This window comes from Cherax quadricarinatus, chromosome 86, assembly GCF_038502225.1.
Source record: "Cherax quadricarinatus isolate ZL_2023a chromosome 86, ASM3850222v1, whole genome shotgun sequence".
In the NCBI taxonomy this organism is placed as follows: Eukaryota; Metazoa; Arthropoda; class Malacostraca; order Decapoda; family Parastacidae; genus Cherax; species Cherax quadricarinatus.
In genome coordinates this window covers 3,977,597-4,003,611 of record NC_091377.1, presented here as the reverse complement: position 1 = coordinate 4,003,611, position 26,015 = coordinate 3,977,597, and the positions used below count along the sequence as shown (strand labels likewise).

Sequence of the window (26,015 nt, the reverse complement as noted above, 5' to 3'; positions counted from 1 at the left end):
CACAGATATAAATTACTGTTCATCACACCTCTACTTTCCACTGAGGGTCTTTTGCTCTTGCTGGCATAGGGAGTGATTTCGGTGTGCAGATTTGGAATCAATCATCTCAGAATTTTCCATAAATCAAGAGCCCTCTTAAAAATTAAGGCGATCAATCATCTCAGAATTTTCCATAAATCAAGAGCCCTCTTAAAAATTAAGGCAATGTGATATAAAAACACAAATTTCCAACATGCGGTACTGTGGCGTCCACACCTACAACATGAAGGAATACCAGAAAACATACAAAGTAAGTTTCTTAGCAAACTGCATCAGTTCCTCTGCGGTGTGCCAGATCAACCAGGCTGTGATTAATATATGGGCCGGCAGGCCGCCAACAGCAACAGCCTGGTCGACCAAATAATCAGCATGACTCACGGAGTTTTGAGACTCTCTGACCGCCGGTTCAAACCCCACCCGTGGTATGGTTTAGAAAATCTGCAGTGTGGCTTAGGACGCCTGAATAGGAAGACTCCCTAAACAGGTCACAGGTAAATCACAAGTAGACAAGGGCCAACACGAGGCCACAATTATAGAAAACACAGCCACATGTAGCACCTGAAAAATCCTATAAAGTCTGTCTTCTCAAATAGTCTGGTACAACACTGGAACAGGATCCAAGAGATTCCTGTGCAGTATATGGTACAACCAAGGCAAACTTATGAACAAATAACAGAGTAAATTAAACGTTGAAGATGGGAGACCAAGAGCACAGTTTGCCTCACTTAGTTACACTTCCAGGTTGGGTGTTGACATTTCTCGGAAAGGAAAGCACAGAATGAAACAGGGAGAGGAAAAGAGAGATATGTGGGAAACCTAAAGGAGGGAAAACCGGGGAGGTAGAGAGATGAGAGGGGAAGGATGGAAACAAGATTACGGAGGGAACCAGGGAGATGGACAGATGGTGGAGGAGAGGGGAGGAGAGGGGAGGAGAGGGGAGGAGAGGGGAGGAGGTGGCAACAATGGGAGAGAGAGAGAGGGAGTGAGAGCCGGGAGGGAGAGGTGGAGGAGAGTGTGAGCGGGGCTAGTTAATGGTGATATAAACCTGAGGCAACTTTCAGAGAAGACCCGGAAGGGGAAGAGACAAAGACGACACAGTTGGTGTGGCTCACTCGTGTCCTTAATTACGGAGCCACCGTCCTGCAGGGAGGATCCTCTCAACACACACTCGAATGAGCTGAACGAGGATGATGGTACTTAACACAGTTTCAGGCGTAGGTATAACAGGGCCCCAGAGGTCAAAACTGCCTAGAGTGTGGGGTTGAGAAACAAGCAGGAAAACATAAATACCTGTGACCCGTGTCAACAGTCTGTCTACCCTCGGAACACGACCTGGGTTTCGAAGGTAAGCTTCATTAATTGCATGTTCAAGATTGTTGCTCTTGTCGACCCACTACCTGGAGGTTACCTGGAGGTTATTCCGGGGATCAACGCCCCCGCGGCCCGGTCCATGACCAGGCCTCCCGATGGATCAGGGCCTGATCAACTAGGCTGTTACTGCTGGCCGCACGCAGTCCGACGTACGAGCCACAGCCCGGCTGATCCGGCACTGACTTCAGCTATCTGTCTAGCTCTCTCTTGAAGGCAGCCAGGGGTTTATTGGCAATTCCCCTAATGCTTGATGGGAGGCTGTTGAACAGTTTTGGGCCCCGGACACTTATGGTGTTTTCTCTTAGTGTACCAATGGCGCCCCTACTTTTTATTGGCGGCATTTTGCATCGCCTGCCCAGTCTTTTACTTTCGTAGGGAGTGATTTCTGTGTGCAGATTTGGGACCATTCCTTCCAAGATTTTCCAAGTGTAGATTATGATATATCTCTCCCTCCTGCGTTCCAACGAGTACAAGTCAAGTGCTTCCAAGCGTTCCCAGTAGTTAAGGTGCTTGACAGAACTTATACGTGCAGTAAAGGATCTCTGTACACTCTCTAGATCTGCGATTTCACCTGCTTTGTATGGAGATGTTAATGTACAGCAGTATTCCAGCCTAGAGAGAACAAGTGATTTGAAAAGGATCATCATGGGCTTGGCATCTCTCGTTTTGAACGTTCTCATTATCCATCCTATCATACACATCCTACCTAACACATCCATCACAATCTGGTTGATCTGACACTTGGTGGAGGTAGTGAATCTGTTTCCTCTTGAAGACCTCCACCTCTCTCTCTCTATCTCTCGGTCGAAGACAGCTAGAGGTTTGTTGGCAATTTACCTACCTACCTAGAGTTTACCTGAAGTGTGTTCCAAGGATCAATGTCCTCATGACCCAGTCCTCTCCCGGTGGATAGCCTGATTAACCAGGCTGATGGTATTAGCCACAGGAAGTCCAACACGAGCACCACAGCCCGGCTGGTCAAGTAGTGACTTGAGGAACTTGTCCAATTCTTTCTTGAAGACAGTTAGCGGTTTGTCGGTAATCCCCTTTATGTATGAAGGGAGGATGATGAAAAGTTTTGGTCCCCTCACACTTACTGAGTCTTCCCTTAATGTAATCACTGTACCCCTGCTTTTCACTGGGGGTATTTTGTACCGTCTTCCAAGCCTCTTACTTTCATGGGAAATGATTTGTGTACAAATTTGGGACCAATTCTTTTAAAATTTTCCAGGTGCAGATTATATGTCTCTCGCCTTCGTTCCAATGAGTGCAGATCAATGGACTTTTCCCAGTAACTTAGAAGTCTTCAAGAGAGATATATCATAATCTACACTTGGAAAATCTTGGAAGGAATGGTCCCAAATCTGCACACAGAAATCACTCCCTACGAAAGTAAAAGACTGGGCAGGCGATGCAAAATGCCCCCAATAAAAAGTAGAGGCGCCATTGGTACACTAAGGGAAAACACCATAAGTGTCCGGGGCCCAAAACTGTTCAACAGCCTCCCATCAAGCATTAGGGGAATTGCCAATAAACCCTTGGCTGCCTTCAAGAGAGAGCTGGACAGATACCTAAAGTCAGTGCCGGATCAGCCGGGCTGTGGCTCGTACGTTGGACTGCGTGCGGCCAGCAGTAACAGCGTAGTTGATCAGGCCCTGATCCATCGGGAGGCCTGGTCATGGACCGGGCCGCGGGGGCGTTGATCCCCGGAATAACCTCCAGGAAAGATGAAACTGGACAAGTATCTCCACTAAATGCCAAATCAACCAGGCTGTGGTGGATGTGGGCCAGCTAGCCGCTAGCAACAACAGCCTGGTTAACCAAGCAAGCACCAGCCTGACCCAGGGCCTGGCTCCGGAAGTAGAAAAATTCTCGAAACTCACCAAAGGTAAAGGTATGCGGGCAGTAAAAGCTTTTTACACAGTATCCAGGTCTGCAATTTCGCCAGCCTTGAACGGAGATGAGTACATCAGTAATCCAGCCTACAAGTGACAAAGAGTATCATTTGTTTGGCAATTCTTGTTTTGAAGGTTATTCAGCCTATCATTTTCCTTGTAGTTGTGATAGTGACATTGTTGTGACCCTTAATTAAAGGTGCTTCTTACTGGAGGTCTTTTGAACAGTCTGCCAAGACTCGTTTTCATACGGCTCGATTTGTGAGTGCAGTTTGGGACCCGTCCCTCCATGATTATGCAAGTGTAAATCATGATGTACAAATTTCTCAGTATAAGAACATAAAAAAGAAGGAACACTGCAGCAGGCCTACTGGCCCATGCGAGGCAGGTCCAAGTCTCCCACCGGCTTAGTAAAAATTAACCAATTACACCACAACGCCAATAAATGTAATAATGCATAAAGGAGATACGAACTTTTTAAGTGGAGCAGCCTGTCAAATTATCACGTTCGTTCTCGTATTAGTGTCAAACATCCGAGGGAAAAATTATATAAATGGTTTAGAAAACCGACAAGTTGATAAGACAGATGTGCAACAGTTAGGTATCTTGATTTCTTAAAAAAATCGCCAACACAGTGGGCTTCTTCAGTCGAATACAGAACCTACTGCGGAGGTGAACGGTTTCGGAATAATGATACCTAACCGCTGCACATGTTGTCTTAACAACTTGTCAGTATTGTATGCCATTATCATATTAAAATCGACAAGTTGACGAATCCGAGGGACTACCTCCCACTATGGGTGACAGACTGACCATGTCCACTCTTGCATACGACTGAGGAAATCATTTGTTCAAAAAAGCTACCTTAGCGTTGTAAATGTATTTTATTCACTAATACGTCCCAGGGATTTATCTGCGACTTACCCATGACCTGTTTCGGGAGTTTTCTCACTCCCCAGGTTTAGGGACCAGACTTCAGCCAGGGTGAAATAAATGAGACACTTGTACAACATATTGGTATCTTTATTCTGGAAACGTTTCGCTAGCCAGTGGCTTCTTCAGTTCAATACAGAGAAAGGTGGAAGATGAGGAGTTTGAGGTTATCAGTACCTGAACATATCGATTACTGGTTAAGGGACAAATTACCTCAAACTCCTGGCGAAACTTTTCCAGAATAAAGATACCCATATGCTGCACGTTTCTCCTTTACCAACCTGTCGGTTTTTCTAAACCATTTATTCATAAAGTGAAATGTTGACGTTATCTACGAGGATAAGATGGAATCTACATAAAAACCTGTTGATGGATTTGTAATTTTAATGTGGTCATGGACCGGGTCTCGGGGGCGTTGACCCCCCGAAACACCCTCCAGGTATTCGAGAAAAAGAAAAGCAATCCTGGAAGAGTGCAAAACGTTTTGAAGTGCAACGAAGCAACAACGGCAATATTGCTCAGTGACGAACTTGGGCAGCAACAGCACCAGCAGCCCCGGGAAAACCAGAAGAACGAACAGCAGAAATATCAACAGCAGCAGCAACAAAATAGCTGCAGCAAGAAAACCATCCGCAGCAGCAGCAGTCACCTCAAACAGTACGAGGGAAGAGCAGCAGCAACAGTAACCTCAAGCAGCAGCAACAGCACCCTCAGAGAGTATGAGGCAAGAACAGCAGCAGCAACAACAGTAACCCCAGGCAGCGGGATCAGCAACAACAGTAGCCTCAGGCAGCGGCAACAGCAACAGCAGCAGCCTCAGGCAGCGGCAGCAGCAATAACAGTAACCTCAGGCAGCGGGAGCAGTAACAGCAGCAACCTCAGGCAGCGGGAGCAGTAACAGCCGCAACCTCAGGCAGCGGGAGCACAGCAACCTCAGACAGTATGAGGCAAAAACAGCAACAGTAACCTCAGGCAGCAGCAGCAACAGCAACCTCAGGCAGCAGCAGTAACCTCAGGCAGCAACAGCAACCTCAGGCAACAGCAGCAGCTGAGAGCGGCGCCACCCAAGTATCGATCAGGCCACAATGTGTCGCTTAATGATCCCAGGAGCACCTCGGGGACCTTACGTGCCTCCACCTCCACACAACTTTACAAAAAACAACGCTCGCCACAATACCCACGCATTAACAACCAATACAAATATTAAAAGATAAATCGGCCTTCCCAGTCAACTAAACACTGCGTCACTACCCATCATTCTATCTTCGTAGAACGCTCCACTCAACACCTATGCTGAAGGAATAAAAACACTCAAGGTTCCTGAAGTTTCACCGTGGCAAACGTCATAAGAACATAAGAGGAACATTACAGGTCTGTTGGCCCATAAAGTAGGCCTGTTGGCCTACATGGGAAAGACACCACCGAGGCAGCTGGTGTGGCTGGAAGGTGAAGTGCCAACCACCATGGATAATGCAATGTGTGATGTAATGGTTTAGAAAACCGACAAGTTGAAGAATGAGACACTTGTGCAACATTTGAGAATGTTTACTGAGGAAGCGTTTGGCCAGCCAGTGGTTTCTTCAGTCCAATACAGAGAGGAACGGTGAAAGATGAGGAGAATGAGGTAATCAGTCCTTCCGCCTGGAGTCGATGTGTTCAGTCCACCAGTCTCATGATGTTGCCTACCGTTCACCGTTCTTCTCTTTATTGGACTGAAGCCACTGGCTGGCGACACGTTTTCTCAATAAAGATTCTCAGATACTGCACAAGTGTCTTACTCTTCATAATAAAAACACGCTTAAGCAGAGAAAGCTCTGCTCTAAACGATCCTGTAAATCTTGGAGGTATTAAGAGTTGCTGTGACTGGAGAGACACGGCGCCATACGGACTCACTCTTGCAGGGAAGGGTCTCATGAGGCTGGAGAATGTGAGCGTGAGTGTCAAAGTGAGTATGTGCGCACGTGTAGCCGTCACCGTGGACACTAAGGGAGCAACTAGGATAGAGCGGTGCAGCCAGGGGATACCACTACCACCACAACCACCCCCTAAACACAACCCCAATGAGCCCCCCACATGCAGTGACACGTACAACACCTCGCTACACTCCCACTTGCTGGTAACCACAACGCACCATGTTCGATTTAAGTGGAACTTGCACATGAATTAATAGGGTCATCAAAGCTTATTCCTTTGGTAGTACTTAAAATGGGTTGGGTAAATATTTTTGTTACTGGGTTTAGGTTTAAGGAGGACTTGCCTAGTATGGGCCAGTAGGCCTACTGTAGTGTTCCTCCTTTAAATGTCTTTTTGTTAACTGAAATTTATATATACATGTATATGCAAAACAACCACCGTGAAAAAATAGTGAACTTCCAAGCACTTTCGTAATTTCTCACATTATCAAGGGCCTGTAAAAATAATAGGACATCAGAAGGTTAATAAATCCAAGATAACACCTCATGGTCAACATTACACCTCGACCGTCCCTTTATGATTTGCTTTCTGCAGTTCTATTCCTTTTACAGGCCTTGATAATGTGAGAAATCACGAAAGTGCTTGAAAGTTCACTACTTTTTCACAGTAGTTGTTTTGCACATTGTAATATCACCTGTTTACTGTGATACTATTGCATACATGTATATATACGGAGGTGTGAGGGCCTGTCTAGCATGAGTCAGTAGTGTAGATGAATGGTTCAGAGAACCGACATGTTAAATTAAGACACATGTGCAACTCTTGGGTATCTTTATTGATGAAACGTTTCGCCACACAGTGGCTTCAGCAGTCCAAACAAAGGAGATGGACTGACCACATCGACTCAAGGTTGAGGGACTGATTACCTCATTCTCCTCCTGTTCTTCAAGTTTCTCCTTTGTTTGGACTGATGAAGCCACTGTGTGGTGAAACGTTTCCACAATAAAGATACCCAAGAGTTGCACATGTGTCTAATTTAACATGAGTCAGTAGACCTGCTACATTACTCCTCTATTCTTCAGCGCTGTACAGCCCTTGCGGCTTAGCGCTTCTTTTTTATTATAATAACAACTCCTCTATTCTTACGTAACTGCCAACGTTTCCATGAAAATTAAAGCAATATCAGAATTTTTCTGAAACTCACAACGTAAATTTTAAAACACAACTAACACTAATAAAGCTGGTAGAATTACCGACAATATGTAAAGTAAAAGGACACAAGTGCAACTGTGACATTTTATTGTGGCAACGTTTCGCTCTCCGGGTAATGGCTTGATAAAGTTCCTGGAAAGCGAAACGTTGCCACAATAAAATGTCACATTAGTTGCACTTGTGTCCTTTTACTTTGCAACTGACACTGCCAAAAGTAAGATGCCCCCCCCCCCCAAAAAAAAGAGTTTAATGAGCCACGAAACGGATAATACAATATGAAAACAAGATACAAGAACACTAAGTCATTAACTATGAAAATACATCGTTCACTGAGAACTTTTTCACTCGACTAGTTTCATCAGTGGATAAGAGCAAAGAGGCTGGGCCAGGAGCTATGACGCGACCACGGAAAACACAACTAGGTCAGCTGGAAGTAACAGTATATAATACCGACAACATGATGAATAAGACATGTGAAACATTGTTGAAAACTGGATAAAATACCGACAAGTTGAAGACTAACAGTTGGGTATCTTTACTGACGAAACGTTTCGCTTACACTGGACAAGTATCTTCACCTGGTGCCAGATCAACCAGGCTGTGGATACGTGGGGGTCAGCGGGCCGCCAGCAGCAACAGCCTGGTAAAGGCTGCACATGTGTTTTATTCATCAGATCTAGACGAGCAAATTAGGAGAGTACTCACGAAATTGTAACAACGCACTGGCCTGGAGTTTTACGACTCACATGTCATGGGTTCTAACCCCACCCGCACCGTAGTTTTTGTATGAGAGTACCTGTGGCAGAAGTGTAGGTCCTGGGTGGCGTTAGGTGCTATTGTGTCACAATCACCTCACTAGAAGGCCATAACAATCACTACAATTATCACTCAAAATACTTTCTCCAGACCTCTGAACCACCACAAACATTGACAACATTTCCACCACCTCCGACAGCAATACCCTCCCCTCCCCCCACCCAGATAACGCACTTCCACCATAACCCTTGACAATACACTTCCACCACAACCCCTGACAATACACTTCCACCACAACCCCTGACAATACACTTCCACCACTACCCCTGACAATACACTTCCACCACAACCCCTGACAATACACTTCCACCACTACCCCTGACAATACACTTCCACCACAACCCCTGACAATACACTTCCACCACTACCCCTGACAATACACTTCCACCACAACCCTTGACAATACACTTCCACCACTACCCCTGACAATACACTTCCACCACAACCCTTGACAATACACTTCCACCACTACCCCTGACAATACACTTCCACCACTACCCCTGACAATACACTTCCACCACAAGCCCTGACAATACACTTCCACCACAACCCCTGACAATACACTTCCACCACTACCCCTGACAATACACTTCCACCACTACCCCTGACAATACACTTCCACCACAACCCTTGACAATACACTTCCACCACTACCCCTGACAATACACTTCCACCACTACCCCTGACAATACACTTCCACCACAAGCCCTGACAATACACTTCCACCACTACCCCTGACAATACACTGCCACCACTACCCCTGAGGTTATTCCGGGGATGACAATACACTTCCACCACAACCCCTGAGGTTATTCCGGGGATGACAATACACTTCCACCACAACTCCTGAGGTTATTCCGGGGATGACAATACACTTCCACCACAACCCCTGAGGTTATTCCGGGGATGACAATACACTTCCACCACAACCCCTGAGGTTATTCCGGGGATGACAATACACTTCCACCACAACCCCTGAGGTTATTCCGGGGATGACAATACACTTCCACCACAACCCCTGAGGTTATTCCGGGGATGACAATACACTTCCACCACAATCCCTGAGGTTATTCCGGGGATGACAATACACTTCCACCACAACCCCTGACAATACACTTCCACCACTACCCATGACAATACACTTCCACCACTACCCCTGACAATACACTTCCACCACTACCCCTGACACCACACACTTCCACCACTACCCCTGACACCACACACTTCCACCACTACCCCTGACACCACACACTTCCACCACTACCCCTGACACCACACACTTCCACCACTACCCCTGACACCACACACTTCCACCACTACCCCTGACACCACACACTTCCACCACTACCCCTGACACCACACACTTCCACCACTACCCCTGACACCACACACTTCCACCACTACCCCTGACACCACACACTTCCACCACTACCCCTGACACCACACACTTCCACCACTACCCCTGACACCACACACTACCACCACTACCCCTGACACCACACACTACCACCACTACCCCTGACACCACACACTTCCACCACTACCCCTGACACCACACACTTCCACCACTACCCCTGACAATACACTTCCACCACTACCCATGACAATACACTTCCACCACTACCCTTGACAATACACTTCCACCACTACCCCTGACACCACACACTTCCACCACTACCCCTGACACCACACACTACCACCACTACCCCTGACACCACACACTTCCACCACTACCCCTGACACCACACACTTCCACCACTACTCCTGACACCACACACTTCCACCACTACCCCTGACAATACACTTCCACCACTACCCATGACAATACACTTCCACCACTACCCCTGACACCACACACTTCCACCACTACCCCTGACACCACACACTACCACCACTACCCCTGACACCACACACTTCCATCACTACCCCTGACACCACACACTACCACCACTACCCCTGACACCACACACTACCACCACTACCCATGACACCACACACTACCACCACTACCCCTGACACCACACACTACCACCACTACCCCTGACACCACACACTACCACCACTACCCCTGACACCACACACTTCCACCACTACCCCTGACACCACACACTACCACCACTACCCCTGACACCACACACTACCACCACTACCCCTGACACCACACACTACCACCACTACCCCTGACACCACACACTTCCACCACTACCCCTGACACCACACACTACCACCACTACCCCTGACACCACACACTTCCACCACTACCCCTGACACCACACACTACCACCACTACCCCTGACACCACACACTTCCACCACTACCCCTGACACCACACACTACCACCACTACCCCTGACACCACACACTTCCACCACTACACCTGACACCACACACTACCACCACTACCCCTGACACCACACACTTCCACCACTACCCCTGACACCACACACTTCCACCACTACCCCTGACACCACACACTTCCACCACTACCCCTGACACCACACACTTCCACCACTACCCCTGACACCACACACTACCACCACTACCCCTGACACCACACACTACCACCACTACCCCTGACACCACACACTACCACCACTACCCCTGACACCACACACTACCACCACTACCCCTGACACCACACACTTCCACCACTACCCCTGACACCACACACTACCACCACTACCCCTGACACCACACACTTCCACCACTACCCCTGACACCACACACTACCACCACTACCCCTGACACCACACACTACCACCACTACCCCTGACACCACACACTTCCACCACTACCCCTGACACCACACACTACCACCACTACCCCTGACACCACACACTTCCACCACTACCCCTGACACCACACACTACCACCACTACCCCTGACACCACACACTTCCACCACTACACCTGACACCACACACTACCACCACTACCCCTGACACCACACACTTCCACCACTACCCCTGACACCACACACTTCCACCACTACCCCTGACACCACACACTTCCACCACTACCCCTGACACCACACACTTCCACCACTACCCCTGACACCACACACTACCACCACTACCCCTGACACCACACACTACCACCACTACCCCTGACACCACACACTACCACCACTACCCCTGACACCACACACTACCACCACTACCCCTGACACCACACACTACCACCTCGTGACTGGTTCACATGAACATACACGCAACAACGAGGGACCTGTGATATCCCGCCTCACTAAAAAAATCATGATAAAAGCAAATTTCATCGAACACCAACACATTTGTAACATTCACAATTACTGTACAAATTTGAGATATTTTTTTTAGACATTTTAGTTCATAATGAACCATTATCAAGTCCATGATGACGGGGGGGAGGAGTGACAACCCAGATTCGCCACAACTTCCGATTGTCTTCATATTTATATTTCTACGATAGCAATAGCGCACAAGTACGTTACGTGTTTATACATTCCAATCCTCTCAATTTCCCTTTAAATATACTGAATCACACCAAGAGGAGAGTTGATGTGGTTCAGACGTTGGACTGCGTGCAACCAGCAGTAACAGACTGGTTAATCAGGCCTTCATCCACCATGTGGCCTGGTCTGCGACCGGCTCGCGAGGGGGCATTGACCCCCGAAAACATCCTTTACCTTTGATGAATTTTGAGTTTTTTTTTCTAGTCCTGGAGCCCTAGGCCAGGCATGTCTGGTGTTTGCCTGGTCAACCAAGCTCTTGCTGCTGGTGTTCCGATAGCCCATATATAATCAAGACCAATTTCCTACAACCAACTGCAGGATCTAGGAAACTGGTCTTAGTCTTGGCTCAGAGGCATCTGTCTCAGGTACAAGGTGTTCATTACCAACCTTCGTGTCACCAGCAGGCGAGCCAAAAAAAAAAAAAAAAAAAAGTCTACACTCGCCAAGAAACATTCCCTTCGGTACCGGCAGAGTTCACCATGAAACAGGTGCTTCCCAGAGTCTCTCGGTCACGCACAAGGGAAAGAGAAGCCATCAGGCGTATCTTGCGAGGCTGAGTTATATCTTAGGTAAATGGACACAGATGCAACTAATGCGACATCATGACAACGCTTTGCTGTCCAGGAGCTTAGTTAAGGCGTTACGGCTTGTACATGAATGGTATATAATACCGACAAGATGAGGAATTAGACATATATGCAACATTTGGGTATCTTTAGTTGTAGACGTTTCGCCATCCAGTGACAATATAAGGGCATTACGTCCTTGCACGAGTGCATTCATCAGACTGTGCGCGTCTGGCTAACACGACGGTCTGGAGTTTTGAGACTCTCTGACCGCGGGTTCAATCCCGGCCGGGGTATGGTTTGGTCGATTATGTCAGTAACCAAGAGGCCTGGTCAGGGACCGAGCCGCGGGGGCTCTTATCCCCCGAAATCGACTCCGAGTAGACTCTAGGTAGCTAGATACTACTGTCTATAGCACCTCACAGATGCGGCTGCTTCTCGCAGTGCCGCCACCACAATTACATCTGTATCAGTAAATGTAGCAGCAAACACGCCAGTCAGTGGTTGATTTTCGCCGAGGCCCCGCCAGCGGACTAACGGATCCCATATCTACCTTCGGTAATAATATCTATTTCTATAAGTATATGTACAAGGTATACAGGCCTAACTGACATCGATGACATACTACGATATAAAAAGCCGCTTATTATGCAGAGCATTTCGGGCAAATTAGGTCAGTTTTATCCAAGGATGCAACTCACACCAGTCGACTAACACCCAGGTACCCAGTTCATACTGATGGGTGAACAGGGACAGCAAGTGTCTTATGGAAACACGTCCTAATGTTATCCAGCCGTACCGGAGATTCGAACTCAAAACCTCAGTGTGTGAGATGAGTACGCTAGCGATCCAGCTACGGGAAGTGAAGTGCTGGTATTTTAAACCGGCAGCGAGCGAACAGACAGGGTCATACACTGAAACATTATGTCCAAATATCCAACCTTCCAGACACACCTCCAGGCAAACCTTATAGGATATGGCAAAACATTTCATTGTTAATGATAAGATATCTGAATTCAAGTTGTATCCACATTTTGTATCGACTAGATGAACAAACTGTCTTTATTATAGGATTGAAACCCAACTTTTACCAGTGCTTTTGTTTTTATTTTGTTTTTTTGTGGTAATAAGAAATGTATTTTTACATTGTATTGCTTACTGTACTGTGTACAACTATATGAAGAAATTTTGAAATATGAACTGACTAACGATGTAATAATGCTCAGTGGGGTCTGACAAGACCCACTGTGACCTTTGTAATCCTGTTTTTGGAGCTACCGCTCACAGGATGAGCCAGGGACGCACAATAAAGTATCCTCTCAGGCGACACAACTACCTCTGGTGAGAAAGACATCATGTTTGCTCTAATTTTATTGCGACGTTTTGTCTATGACTGGACTTTATATTCTGTCTGTCAGAAGACATTAGTGTGTAGAGCACAGCATACCTTTGATATACCTTTGAAGAGTTTCGAGAGTTTCACTATTTTCAGAGCCCGGCCATGGGTCAGGCTCGTCAATACCAATAACTGCTGCTTACAATGCACCCGTCACATGTCAAAGACGTCATTAAATGGATCAATGTATGAAAAAGGCGCCACTACACAGTTCTTTGTATAAGAAACACCCGTACTGCATTATCTTCATTAATAGTCGCAATAACAACACTACAAGACTAAAGTTAATATAATGACTGGGTTAAGGGTCACCTGCGTGTCAGGGAAAGTGGGTTACCCTTCCAGTTACGCCAACACACCCACACAATTATCACTACAATCTTCAACGTCGTAAACCTAACACCTGATCTTGTTGCCTCACACAAATAATTATAACTACGCTTTAGCGCACGTCTCGCCATTGTTATACGTAGATTTCAACACAACTTTCCTTTTCAAATAAGCGACAGAAGCATTACAAATTGTAAATAATGAATAAAACGTACATACATGTGATACACGAAGGCAGTATTGAGACAATTATTAAAGTGATATATAACCCGCCAGAAGCTTTATCATCCGAAGCTTAACAGACAGTGAGAAATACCTCCAACCAAAAGCAAGGTTCTCATGAGAACACTAACTCAATAAATGTAAAGGGACTAAGACTATTCAACACCCTTCCTTCTTTCCTTCACACACGCACACGCACACACACACATTTAAGGGAAATTACCAACACACACTTGACTAACTTCAAGAGGGAACTTGTGGCTGTGGGGCCTGCATTATATCGAGTGGGGTTAGCAGCAACAGCCTGGGTCATCAAGGTGCCGGCAAAGAACCAATAAAGCATTTAATTTACTGGGAAAACTTTTAAAAAAATGAAAATGTACTCTCTGGAAAGAAGGGGAGAGAGATACATGATAATCTACACACGAGGGATACTGGGTAGCTTGATTCCAAACAAAATACCAGAGATGCGAGAGACACGGGAGGAAGGGTAAAACAGATCCTGTGAAAAGCATGGGAGCCAGAGGCACAATACGAGAGCACTAACAACATCCGTGGGCCTAGACTTTTCAATCTGCTACCAGCAGATATCAGAAATATTCCTGGAACCAGTGTAGAAGCTTTCAAGAGGAAACTGGATCACTAGCTCTGCGGTGTGCCATATCAACCAGGCTGTAATAAACAGGTGTTCTAGCAGGATGCTAACACCAGCAGCCTATACAGTCTCCAACTCTGCAATTTCGCCTATCATAAAAGAAGTTATTAGAGAACAGTAATATTCCAGTCTAGAGAATATCAACATTGTGGCTTCTCTTGGCCTATCATTTTTTCTTGCGGCTGTGATAACGTTTTTATGGACCTTGACTGTGAGGTCTGACATTATCCCTCCTAACGCCTCGCTGTTTTAAACAAGTTAAACATAAAATAACAAATATTTTATAACGCATGCAAATCAGACACACAAACAACATTTAAAAAAAATATTCCGAGAGTGCACGTTTTACAGTGGAAACTTTTCATACATGTATTGAGTATTTGTGATAATTTTAAAATTTTACAAGAAATCTTATACACACACCCATGCTGCGTCATGCAAGTGTGGGGCCAAACGTCTCATTAGGCGGAGCACTATGACAGTAGGACCATGGTAGCAACACCTTAGTAGCACCACCACCACCATGGCTGTCATCATCAGCTTCCAACTTCAGCTCTACGCGCGTGTGCAGTATTCTTATGGTGCGTTTTACACCATCCCCAGCACAACCACCACCACCATCTGCGTCACAAACGTTACAGTATCCACAACCACATAGGAACAAGCATTTACTTGCAAGTCATGTACTAATCACTAACGTGCCGTCATCTGCAACCAGCATTCCTTGTCTTGATTAAGACATGTGCAACATCTGTGTATCTTTACTGTTGAAATGTTTCGCCTACACAGTAGGCTTTCTCAGCCAAATACAGAGGTGCAGTAGAGAAATGATTTAGTCCATCAACCTTTGGAGAAATGGTATTTGAGGTGGTCAGTCCCTTAGCCTGGAGAATTCAGCCCATGGACTGACCACCTCACATCTCCAAGGTTGATGGACTGATTACATCATCTTCGTTTCACTATTACACCTGCTGCCTCTGTATTTAACTGAAGAAGTCTACTGTGTAGGAGTAACGTTTCAACAATAAAGATACCCACCTGCTGCAAATGTGCCTTAATCATCAACTTGTCAGTTATTTTATACCATTTTCAACATTCCTTGTCTTGAAACAAACACAAAGGGAATACCTTGTAAACGAAGCCTTCTCGCAGAAGCTGGAGTATATTCAGCCATGACAGAAACAAGTTAGACGAGGCTCGGAGATAAAATGGCAGATGGGCACTTGATATAAATCCTTGCAGATTGCAGGGAGCAACAGCCTAGTCGAGCAGTGTCACTGGGAGAGACTGGGTAGTAGGTCCGTGCTGCGGAGATAGAGAAGAGCCACTGCAACTGACTCTAGATGTAGTGATGCACTGTATATATTAATTCGCCTGTTACCAAGGTGATGCAACCTTTCAAACTGATCTTTGCCAACAAATTACCGAAGCAAATGAAATGCAGCAAAACTTTCGCAGACCAGGAGGCCAGGTCTGGGACCGGGCCGCTGGGGGCGCTGACCACCGAAAGCATCTTTCAGGTACCTCGGCTATAATGTATACTCAGAACGATAGTAAAATCTCAAATTCAGCAGCTGGATGATCACAAGAATAAATGGTTACCTGGAGGTTGTATGTAGTCAGTTTCCAGGGTCACCGCCCCAGCGGCCCAGTCCCAGATTAGGTCTCCTAGTTGTTGGGGGCCTGATCGACCAAACTGTAGGTGCCAAATAACGTACACAGTTTCAAAAGTAGGTGTGATCGTGCCCTGGAGCCTAAGAATCAGTGAAGCTGGTTATTAAGACCTAAAGTTCAGGCCCTGGTGATATGAATCGACCCCCTTTAAACAATTAGGCGAGTACACGATACAAGAACCTCACGTGTAGACAAATGATGATAAATTAGACACATATGCAACACTTTGGTATCTTTAATGATAAAACGTTTCGCCACACAGTGGCTTCATCAGTCCATACAAAGAAGAAGGGTGAAAGTACAGGAGGAGTTTGAGGTAATCAGTCCCTCAGCCTTGAGTCGATGTAATCAATCCATCAATCTTTTCAAGACTGATGAAGCCACTGTGTGGCAAAACGTTTCCTCAATAAAGATACCCAAGTGTTGCACATGTGTCTAATTTATCAACTTGTCTGTTCTCTGAACCATTCATCTACAGACAAATGATAAATATAGCAAGCAAGTTGGTGGAGAAAAAAAATAGAGTATATGAGAGAAATCACTAGTAAGCTTGGGAAATTAAGGAGCAGGTGAAGCAGCAGGTGAAGCTGAAGTGGTGTAGTCATATGGTAGACGAAGGAAATAATGTGAAATATGATGGGTAATAGAGGTGATGGCAGGAAGACACAGCTGAGGTAATTATGTGGTGCAGGTAAGAAAGGTCAGGACATGATCAGGAGAATGAAGTAATCAGTCCCTCAGCCTGGAGTAGATATGTATAGTCCATAATTTAAGATTGAGGAACAGAACCTATCGACCCTATGCTGAATGGTATGTAATACCGACAAGATGAAGAATTAAGACGCATGTGCAACAAATGGGTATCTGTATTTGTAGACGTTTCGCCATCCATTGGCTTTATCAATACAAGGATATAATGTGAAGAATGTATAACTGTTATACGTAAGATGATGTAATCAGTCCCTCAGACTTGGTGTTGGTGTAGAGCACCCTAGTCTTGAAGACTACGGTGCTCTTCACCAACTCCAAGGCTGAATTCAGGACTGATTACCTCATCTTTTGTATATAGTTCCTCATTCCACATGTATCTAATTCTTCATCAGAGAAGGTGAGGAGACGGTCGCTGGTGGCAGCACTAGTCCGCCAGTGTTCCACATGACTCGTCACGAACAAAACCCAAGAGGCAGACTCAACCTGCCAGGAATTCGTGAGGACTTCTACTATACAATGCACACCTTGGTAACTGATACCGACAAACTGATTTAACATTACGACATATTTATTAGAAAACGTTTCGGTCCTGGGACATAACATGTCCTAGTATTTGCTCACCGGTCTTTTCGTACCACTACACACGCTATGCTCACTCAAAACACCTTCAAAGATGTATATACATGGTTCAGAGAACCGCAAAGCTAATAAATTAGACACATGTGCAACACTTGGGTATTTATACTGTGGAAACCTTTCGCCAGTCAGTGGCTTCACCAGTCCTATACAAAGAAAAATAGTGAAGATCAGGAGAATGAGGTAATCAGTCCCTCAGCCTGGAGTAGATATGTTTAGTCTATCATTTAAGATTGATGGACAGAACCTATCGACCTCATGCTGAGGGACTGATCGCCTCACACTCCCCATCTTTCACCGTTTCTCTGTACCGGACTGAAGAAGCCACTGGCTGATGCAACGTTTCCAAACTAAAGATACCTAAGTGTTGCATAAGTGTCTTATTTATTAACTTGTCGGTATTCTAAACAATGTATTCATCAATTCCTGCATAAAAAGAGTAGGCAGTAGGTTAACAGTAAATCTTCAGGGTTATGCCTTTGATATACCTTTGATGAGTCTCCGAGAGTTTTTTTTATTCCCGGAGCCCCGGACCTGGGCCAGGCTCCTCTGAATCCTATTAAACGTTTTACACTCTGACAATAATGCTGGTATGTTCTGCCTCATGAATATGTAAAATGGCAGATAAATCTTGCAAATTTACACTTGCACTCTGTATACACTACCTCACAAACGTAATGTTTAGTACTGTAGTTTTAGTCATGTAACAATGCTGTTAATTATAAATATAAGAGAAGCTGACGCAATGATCCGATCTGAACCATTACCGGGCTATGTGCGGCTTATTTGTGTATTGTTCCTGTCACAGTATTTTGCCTTTCTGCTTTTAAATCTGTATTAATTGAGTTGCCCTGGACTGAGACCGGGCCTCTGCAGCAATGATTCCCAAAACAAGGAGCGGCGGCAGAGAAGCAGTGGTGTCGGGAACAGCAACGGTGGCGGCAGCAGCAACAGAACAGCAGCGGTAGCGGTGGCGGCGGCAGCAGCAGCGGTGGCAGGGGAGGCGGGGGCGGCAGCAGCAGCACAACCCTGCCCTTGAACACTGTGATCCTACCATCTGGTGGGTGCGGTTTCCTCAAGGGCGACCACTGAGCCACTTGGCTGTTTCCACCTAACAGGTCCAGCTTGTGGCGACTCCTCCTAACGCAAGAGGCATGCCTTTACCGTCATCATACCTTATCAGTCACACACTTGGCCTTACCTGAAGCCGGTGACCAGGCCTTTCATGTGTAAGAACTGCTTCATTATCTTCAAATTACACACTTCTATACTTGGCAGATAAAAGCGACACTGTCCTACCTGCCGAAGACAAGTTTTTGCAATTGTATGCTTGCAAATCACACCCTTACAATTCATTGTTTAGTACTTTACATTGGGTTACGTTTTACAATAGATATTAACCAATGCTTGACAAATAATTACATAAGTGAAGGATACCTGAGGTCGCAAAGTGGCCAGACAAGAAGTTATTTCTTGACTTTTGGGTACCAGTCGAGGCAGGATACTAAGGATATTTTTGAACTTGTTATTAAGGATATTCGTGAACTTGCAGGGTACAAGTGGATAGTTTAGTTTAGCCTTAAGCGTCACTCTGCATCAACACTTCTTCCTCCCAGTTTCCTAGATGACCAAAAGCTCCAGTGACCAAGACCCGCGTCAGGAAACACTTGTCCTGTTTCCTGACAAACTTTACCTAAACTAACCTAGTTTCCTAGACATCAAGACCCATTTAGGAAACCACAATATAATGTATAAAATGGTAAGGCTTAAAGTCCGAAACGAGATGTGGCAAAAAGGCAGGGAGCGCGTACGACCCTAAACCTCAGTGGAGCGTCCTTGATGGGGGACTCTAACGCACGATCCTGCCTCATACAAGGACAAGATGCACGCCACTACCATCCCCTGCCCCCTTCCCTCCACCACACACACCTCAAGAGTATGATCAACCCTCGGAGGCTCGAAGTCAGTAAAACTGGTTGATTCAACACGCGGGGCTAGGATGGATGGCTTAATACCTGAAAAACAACATCCAGATCCATCAAATCACGAAACGGGCGGGGCTTGAACGAGCGGCCAGCGAGTTCTGAAACTCACAGGCCAGTGCAATCGTGTATTACGATTTCCTGAGTCAAACAAGCTCAGGTGAGTACAAGACAACACGTCCTTAAACTTAACGAAAGTGTATATACTCCCGGAGCCCGGCCATGGGCCAGGCTCGTCTGGTGTTTGCCTGGTCAACCAGTTGTTGCTGCTGGTGGCCCGCTGCCTAAGCATATTAGTTGCACCGGCCTAAAAAAAAAAAACTTTCTTGTAGTATACTTCAGGGGTCACCGCCATACGACTCTGTCCCAGACCTTGTCTCCTTGCCTAATACTTTTGGTGCTAGGTGCAAGCCGTTCATCGTAGGCAACATAGTCCGTCTTTATGTAAACCTGGTATGTACGAGAGACAAGATTAACGACACCGGAGGAAACACTGAGGACACAATTATGGAAACATTCATTTACTAAAATGACCAAAGTGTTTGTTCATGATTCTCTTAGAGGCACGTAAGTTTCCACGTCTTATAATAACACGCTTATTTTCCCACTATAATCTACCTTGTCCATAATTAATATCGCATTTGCTTTGTCTGTTTCGTAAGGTGAAGTCCAGGATCTTTCCTTAATTCACGGTATAACTTAAAATCTTTAGGGACAATTGTGTTGCAGAGGTTTGAACTAAGCTAAGCAAAGCTCAGACCTCTGCAACACAATTGTCCTCAAAGATTTGTTAAGTTATACCATGAATTAAGGAAAGATCCTGGACTTCACCTTACGAAACAGAAAGTAAATACGATAGTAATTATGGATAAGGTAGATTATAGTGGAAAAAATGAACATGTTATTAGAAGACAGGAGAACTGACGTGTCCCTTAACCACATAGCTCGGTTTATGTGACGCAAACATGAGCAACATTTACCTGCGGGCAGTAACAATGTGAGGCTCTGAGGGTAACAGTGTGAGCCTCTGAAGGCGACAGTGTCTGTGAGCCTCTGAAGGTGAGTGTGAACCTCTGAAGGTGACAGTGTCTGTGAGCCTCTGAAGGTGACAGTGTGAACCTCTGAAGGCGACAATGTGAACCTCTGAAGGAGACAGTGTCTGTGAGCCTCTCAAGGTGACAGTGTCTGTGAGCCTCTCAAGGTAACAGTATCTGAGCCTCTCAAGGTGACAGTGTGAACCTCTGAAGGCGACAGTGTCTGTGAGCCTCTGAAGGTGACAGTGTATGTGAGCCTCTGAAGGTGACAGTGTGAACCTCTGAAGGTGACAGTGTGAACCTCTGAAGGCGACAATGTGAACCTCTGAAGGAGACAGTGTCTGTGAGCCTCTCAAGGTGACAGTGTCTGTGAGCCTCTCAAGGTAACAGTATCTGTGAGCCTCTCAAGGTGACAGTGTCTGTGAGCCTCTCAAGGTGACAGTGTCTGTGAGCCTCTCAAGGTGACAGTGTCTGTGAGCCTCTCAATGTGACAGTGTCTGTGAGCTTCTCAAGGTGACAGTGTCTGTGAGCCTCTCAAGGTGACAGTGTCTGTGAGCCTCTCAGGGTGACAGTGTCTGTGAGCCTCTCAAGGTGACAGTCACTAGCACTGAAGGTGACGTCTCAACTTACCAGTCTCCAACTTCGACAGCTGTCGCTGTCTTGCGCCGCCGCACCATCATCGTCACCCACATTTAGCCCATCATTTCCGCTATTTGCTACCTGGGTACGCAACGCTAACTTAATTCCGTGTAAAATTTCACTGGACCTCCAATTCTCTCAATAACTGAAGCAAGCAGATATTGCGCGGGATACAGGAAAAATCAGTTTTGACAAGAGTTATAGATGAGTAAATAAAACTGCCGAGTAGACACTGAAAGTAACATTTTAGGTAGCTCTAGAAATAGGTTGGACAAATAACAAACCTATCGAAACAGGGTAACTGCCTGAAGTGTGGGGGACAGCAAATGTAGACCCAATTTTTAAGAAAGGAGACAGACAGGCAGCACTAAACTACAGACCAGTGTCGCTGACACAGTACGTAAAGTCATGGAAAATATAAACATGAATGGGAAAATACGTTGCTAATCCCTGGTCCACCTTGTGGGAATAACCTGCTTCCATTAGTGGGTCCTGCTCAAATGTAACCATCTCTTCATTTCTCCACATCTACAATTCCAATGATTAATCTGTGGCCCACTTTATGACTGACCAACTTCCACTAGTGACCCCAGCTACACATAACATCTTCAAACCTTGCGTCTCACTCCTTCCACTGGCTACAATATAAGTGTCCATCCTCGTGCATCTATGCAAGTCTGGTTAATTGAAAATGGTATAAAATACCGACAAGTTGATGAATAAGATATATGTGCAACAGTTGGATATCGTTATTGTTGAAATGCTTCGCCTACGCGTTAGGCTTCTTCAGTTAAATACAGAGAATGGATTAGAGGGAACAGAAGTGACAGAAATTGCATTTAAGAACATAAGAAGGAACACTGCCGCAGGCCTACTGGCCCATGCGAGGCAGGTCCAAGTCTCCTACCGGCTTAAGCCAATGCACCCAACCTAGTCAGGTCAGGTCACATTTACTTAAGGAAGGAACACGGCAACTGACCTAGTAGCACAAGCCAGTCAGGTCCAACGCACATCCACTCACACCCACTCATGTATTCATCTAACCTATTTTTAAAACTACACAACGTTTTAGCCTCTATAACTGTACTCGGGAGTTTGTGTCCTTTTACCTAACAGACTATGGCGCTGAACTCTTCTCCAGGCTGAGGGACTGACTACCTCAAACCATTCCTACAAGGTAGATGGGCTGAAGACATCACCTTTACCTCGTCACTTCTGCTGCCTTCAATTCATTTTCTGAAATTGAGACACATGTGCAACATCTGGGTATCTTTATTGTAGACGTTTCGCCATCCAGTGGCTTTATCAATACAAATTCCAGGACATAACTTGAAGACAGGAGAACTATGTACAGAAGATGAGGTAATCAGTCCCTCAACCTGATTACCTCATCAGGTTGAGGGACTGATTACCTCATCTTCTGTACATAGTTCTCCTGTCTTCAAGTTATGTCCTGGAATTTGTATTGATAAAGCCACTGGATGGCGAAACGTCTACAATAAAGATACCCAGATGTTGCACATGTGTCTCAATTTCATCTTGTCGGTATTGTATACCATTCTTGTACAATTCATTTTCTGTATGTGACTGACGAAGCCTACCGCGTAGGCGAAGCGTTTCAACAATAAAGATACCCATCTGTTGCACGTTTCTTACTCAAGACTGATAAGGCTCCATCCTGTCACTTCAACTCCATATTGTTTCAGACTATGGAACAATGCTCTTCTCCAGACTGAGGGACTGACCACCTCAAAACTTTAAGGGTGATGGACTGATTACATCGTCTTCAAGTATCTTCTGCTTCTATCAACTTTGCTGTACTCGACTGAAGAAGCCTACTGTGTAGGCGAAACGTTTCGAAATAAAGATACCTAACTGTTGCATATGTCTTACCTAACAACCTATCGGTATTTTATACCAATTTAATGTTCAAGACTGATAAAGCCTGCTGTGCAGGCGAAACGTCTCCCATTAAAAATATTCGACCTGCCTAGGCTGAAAGAGAAAGCCTACAGCAATGTGTTTTTTATATATTCATGTTCCTTATACTATATTATAACATAATATAACGTAATGTAATATTAAGATTCTATTCAAGATTGATGGACTGAACACATCGACTCAAGGTTGAGGGACTGATTACCTCATTCTCCTCCTGTTCTTCAAGCTTCTCCTACGTATGGACTGATGAAGCCACTGTGTGGCGAAACGTTTCCACAATAAAGATACCCAAGAGTTGCACATGTGTCTAATTTATCAACATGTCGGTTCTCTGAACCATTCATCTACAATATTAAGATCTTCAAGTTTACCAGATGTTTCCTGTGTTTACAAACACTTACATATCTAGAAACGTTGACAGAATTCCGAAATTGTCTGTCAGAAGTGGCATTATGGCTTTGCACAACCCGGAGGGTGGGGGTATCGAAATATAGATCGTGACCTTATGTAACTGCTGTTAGGAATGCCATAAACCCTAGCTAGAAGTGGCTTTGATAACAAAGGTGCCTAACTGCCTAGTGTGTTGACCCTCCCCGCCACGCTCCACGGCGCTAGATGGCACTGTCCTCGTCACTTTGGACGGACTGCCAAATTATGTAATATACCACATATCACAAAAATTCATTATAAAATGTGCCGAATAGGTAAAATTGGTCAATTAGCAAGAACTCCTTTAAAATTAAGTCCTTTCTAAAATATTCTCTTAAATGTTTAAAGATATATTTTTTTTTCAACTAAAAGAACCTTAGAAAACTTACTTAACCTTATAACAAGCGCAATTTAATTTAGCCTAATCCAACTAAATATATTTTAAATAAGTTTACAATAATTTAATAATAAACAAACACAATGAAATATTTTTTTTAGCTAGATTCAGAATGATTTTTGCGAAATTACTGTATACACAAATTTTAGTTTGCCTTATTCAGCAAGAAGAGCGTTGCTATATCTATTTAAGCCAAAATCGCAAGTTTTACCTATTCGGCACGATTATATATATATACATGTATATATATATATATATATATATATATATATATATATATATATATATATATATATATATATATATATATATATATATATATTTATATATTCAAACATCTCCAGGGAGAACCTTGAGTTTTCCCAGAGGTACTTTTATTGTCTTCTCTGAGGATGCGGGTCCCCAGTAAAGTTCCAGAGGTGGTATATATATATATATATATATATACCACCTCTGGAACTTTACTGGGGACCCTCATCCTCAGAGAAGACAATAAAAGTACCTCAGGGAAAACTCAAGGTTCTCCCCGGAGATGTTTGAATATTTTCTTCTACCACCCAGTATATTATATACATACAACTCCAAAAATGGGAGAGAGGTTGGCAAAGGTTTTCGCTGTGGTTTCATCAGGGCAAAATACGAGAGACATCAGATACAATGCAATAGTCTATGCTGTAAACAGAACTCGGCATTAAAGCTTGGATCTTGTCTTTACAACGAAAACGACAAATATCTTAACATTTTATTAATTTTGTATTTATAATGCTAATTAATAGTAGTATTCTTGGCAAAGATAGGATGATGACTAGAGGAGGAGAGTGGAGGTTGATGGGAGCGTGTGGTGGTGGCGTCCTTTAGGGTTGTAGGACACAGACTACAACCTCCGTGGCTGCCATTCTCAAGGTCGCAATCCACCACCGCTCCTATTTCCTCCCCCCCCTCTTACACGTTATCACACATTCCAAGTGCTGCAAAATCTAACAACTCGAGTTAAAATTAATTACCCGCAAAGGTAACTTGCACGTGTCTGTTCAACAAGGACTGGAATCACGAAAAACCAAAGTCTGCATGATGCGGTGACGCAATATCTGCGAGAACAATGTGAAAGGCGCATCGTGCAACCCTATCCTGGCCTCAAGGGAAACGTGCGTTTAAAACTAACGAGAGAACGTCAGAATACCAACGGTGTTAGTGTGACCTGTAAATGGTCCAAGGAGGACCGAAACGTTGTCACAAGTTTCTCTATGTGCGGGTTAGTTGCGCATTGTTCCAGCCCTCCAGGTAGCCACGGTACTGTCTTGTTGTTCTAATTGACTTTTTAGGCTTCTGTGTGCATTTTATTTTGAAATTGATAAATTTCTGGTCAGCCGGGCTGTGATTCATGTACCTTTGAAGAGTTTCTAGAGTTTCACTACTCTCGGAGCCCGGCCATGGGTCAGGCTCGTCTGGTGCTTGCCTGGTCAACCAGGCTGTTGCTGCTGGAGGCCCGCTGCCCCACATATCTATCACAGCCTGGTTGATCTGGCACCTGGTGAAGATACTTGTCCAGTTTCCTCCTGAAGGCTTCTTGTTCCAGCCGTGTTTCTGATATCTTCTCGTAAGATGTTGAATAGTCTGGGACCACGGATGTTGATACAGTATGTTGAATTGCATGTAGCCATCAGCAACAGCCTGGTTAAACAGGCCATGATCCACCAGCTCTGGTCTGAGACCGGGTCGTGGGGGCGTTGACCCC

The 26,015-nt window shown here is 45.1% G+C and overlaps 1 protein-coding gene and 1 long non-coding RNA gene across 14 annotated transcripts in view; both read right to left on the bottom strand.

Annotated features, from left to right (window-relative positions):
- LOC128702975 (RNA binding protein fox-1 homolog 1-like) overlaps positions 1-26,015 on the bottom strand; it is a 367,005-nt gene that overhangs the window by 107,380 nt on the left and 233,610 nt on the right. For 9 of the 13 annotated variants that reach the window (XM_070103570.1, XM_070103576.1, XM_070103580.1 and 6 more), the window contains exon 1: positions 6,132-6,167. The exons of 3 other annotated variants lie outside the window; for them this stretch is intronic. In XM_070103570.1, coding sequence (XP_069959671.1) covers positions 6,132-6,152 — 21 coding nt within the window. In that variant the 5' untranslated portion in view covers positions 6,153-6,167. Of the gene's footprint in view, positions 1-6,131; positions 6,168-15,965; positions 16,143-26,015 lie in introns of those variants that run through there. One more of the 13 variants, XM_070103575.1, reaches the window with a different exon arrangement.
- LOC138855242 (uncharacterized) overlaps positions 1-26,015 on the bottom strand; it is a 351,644-nt gene that overhangs the window by 162,002 nt on the left and 163,627 nt on the right. The gene's annotated exons all lie outside the window — the stretch shown is intronic.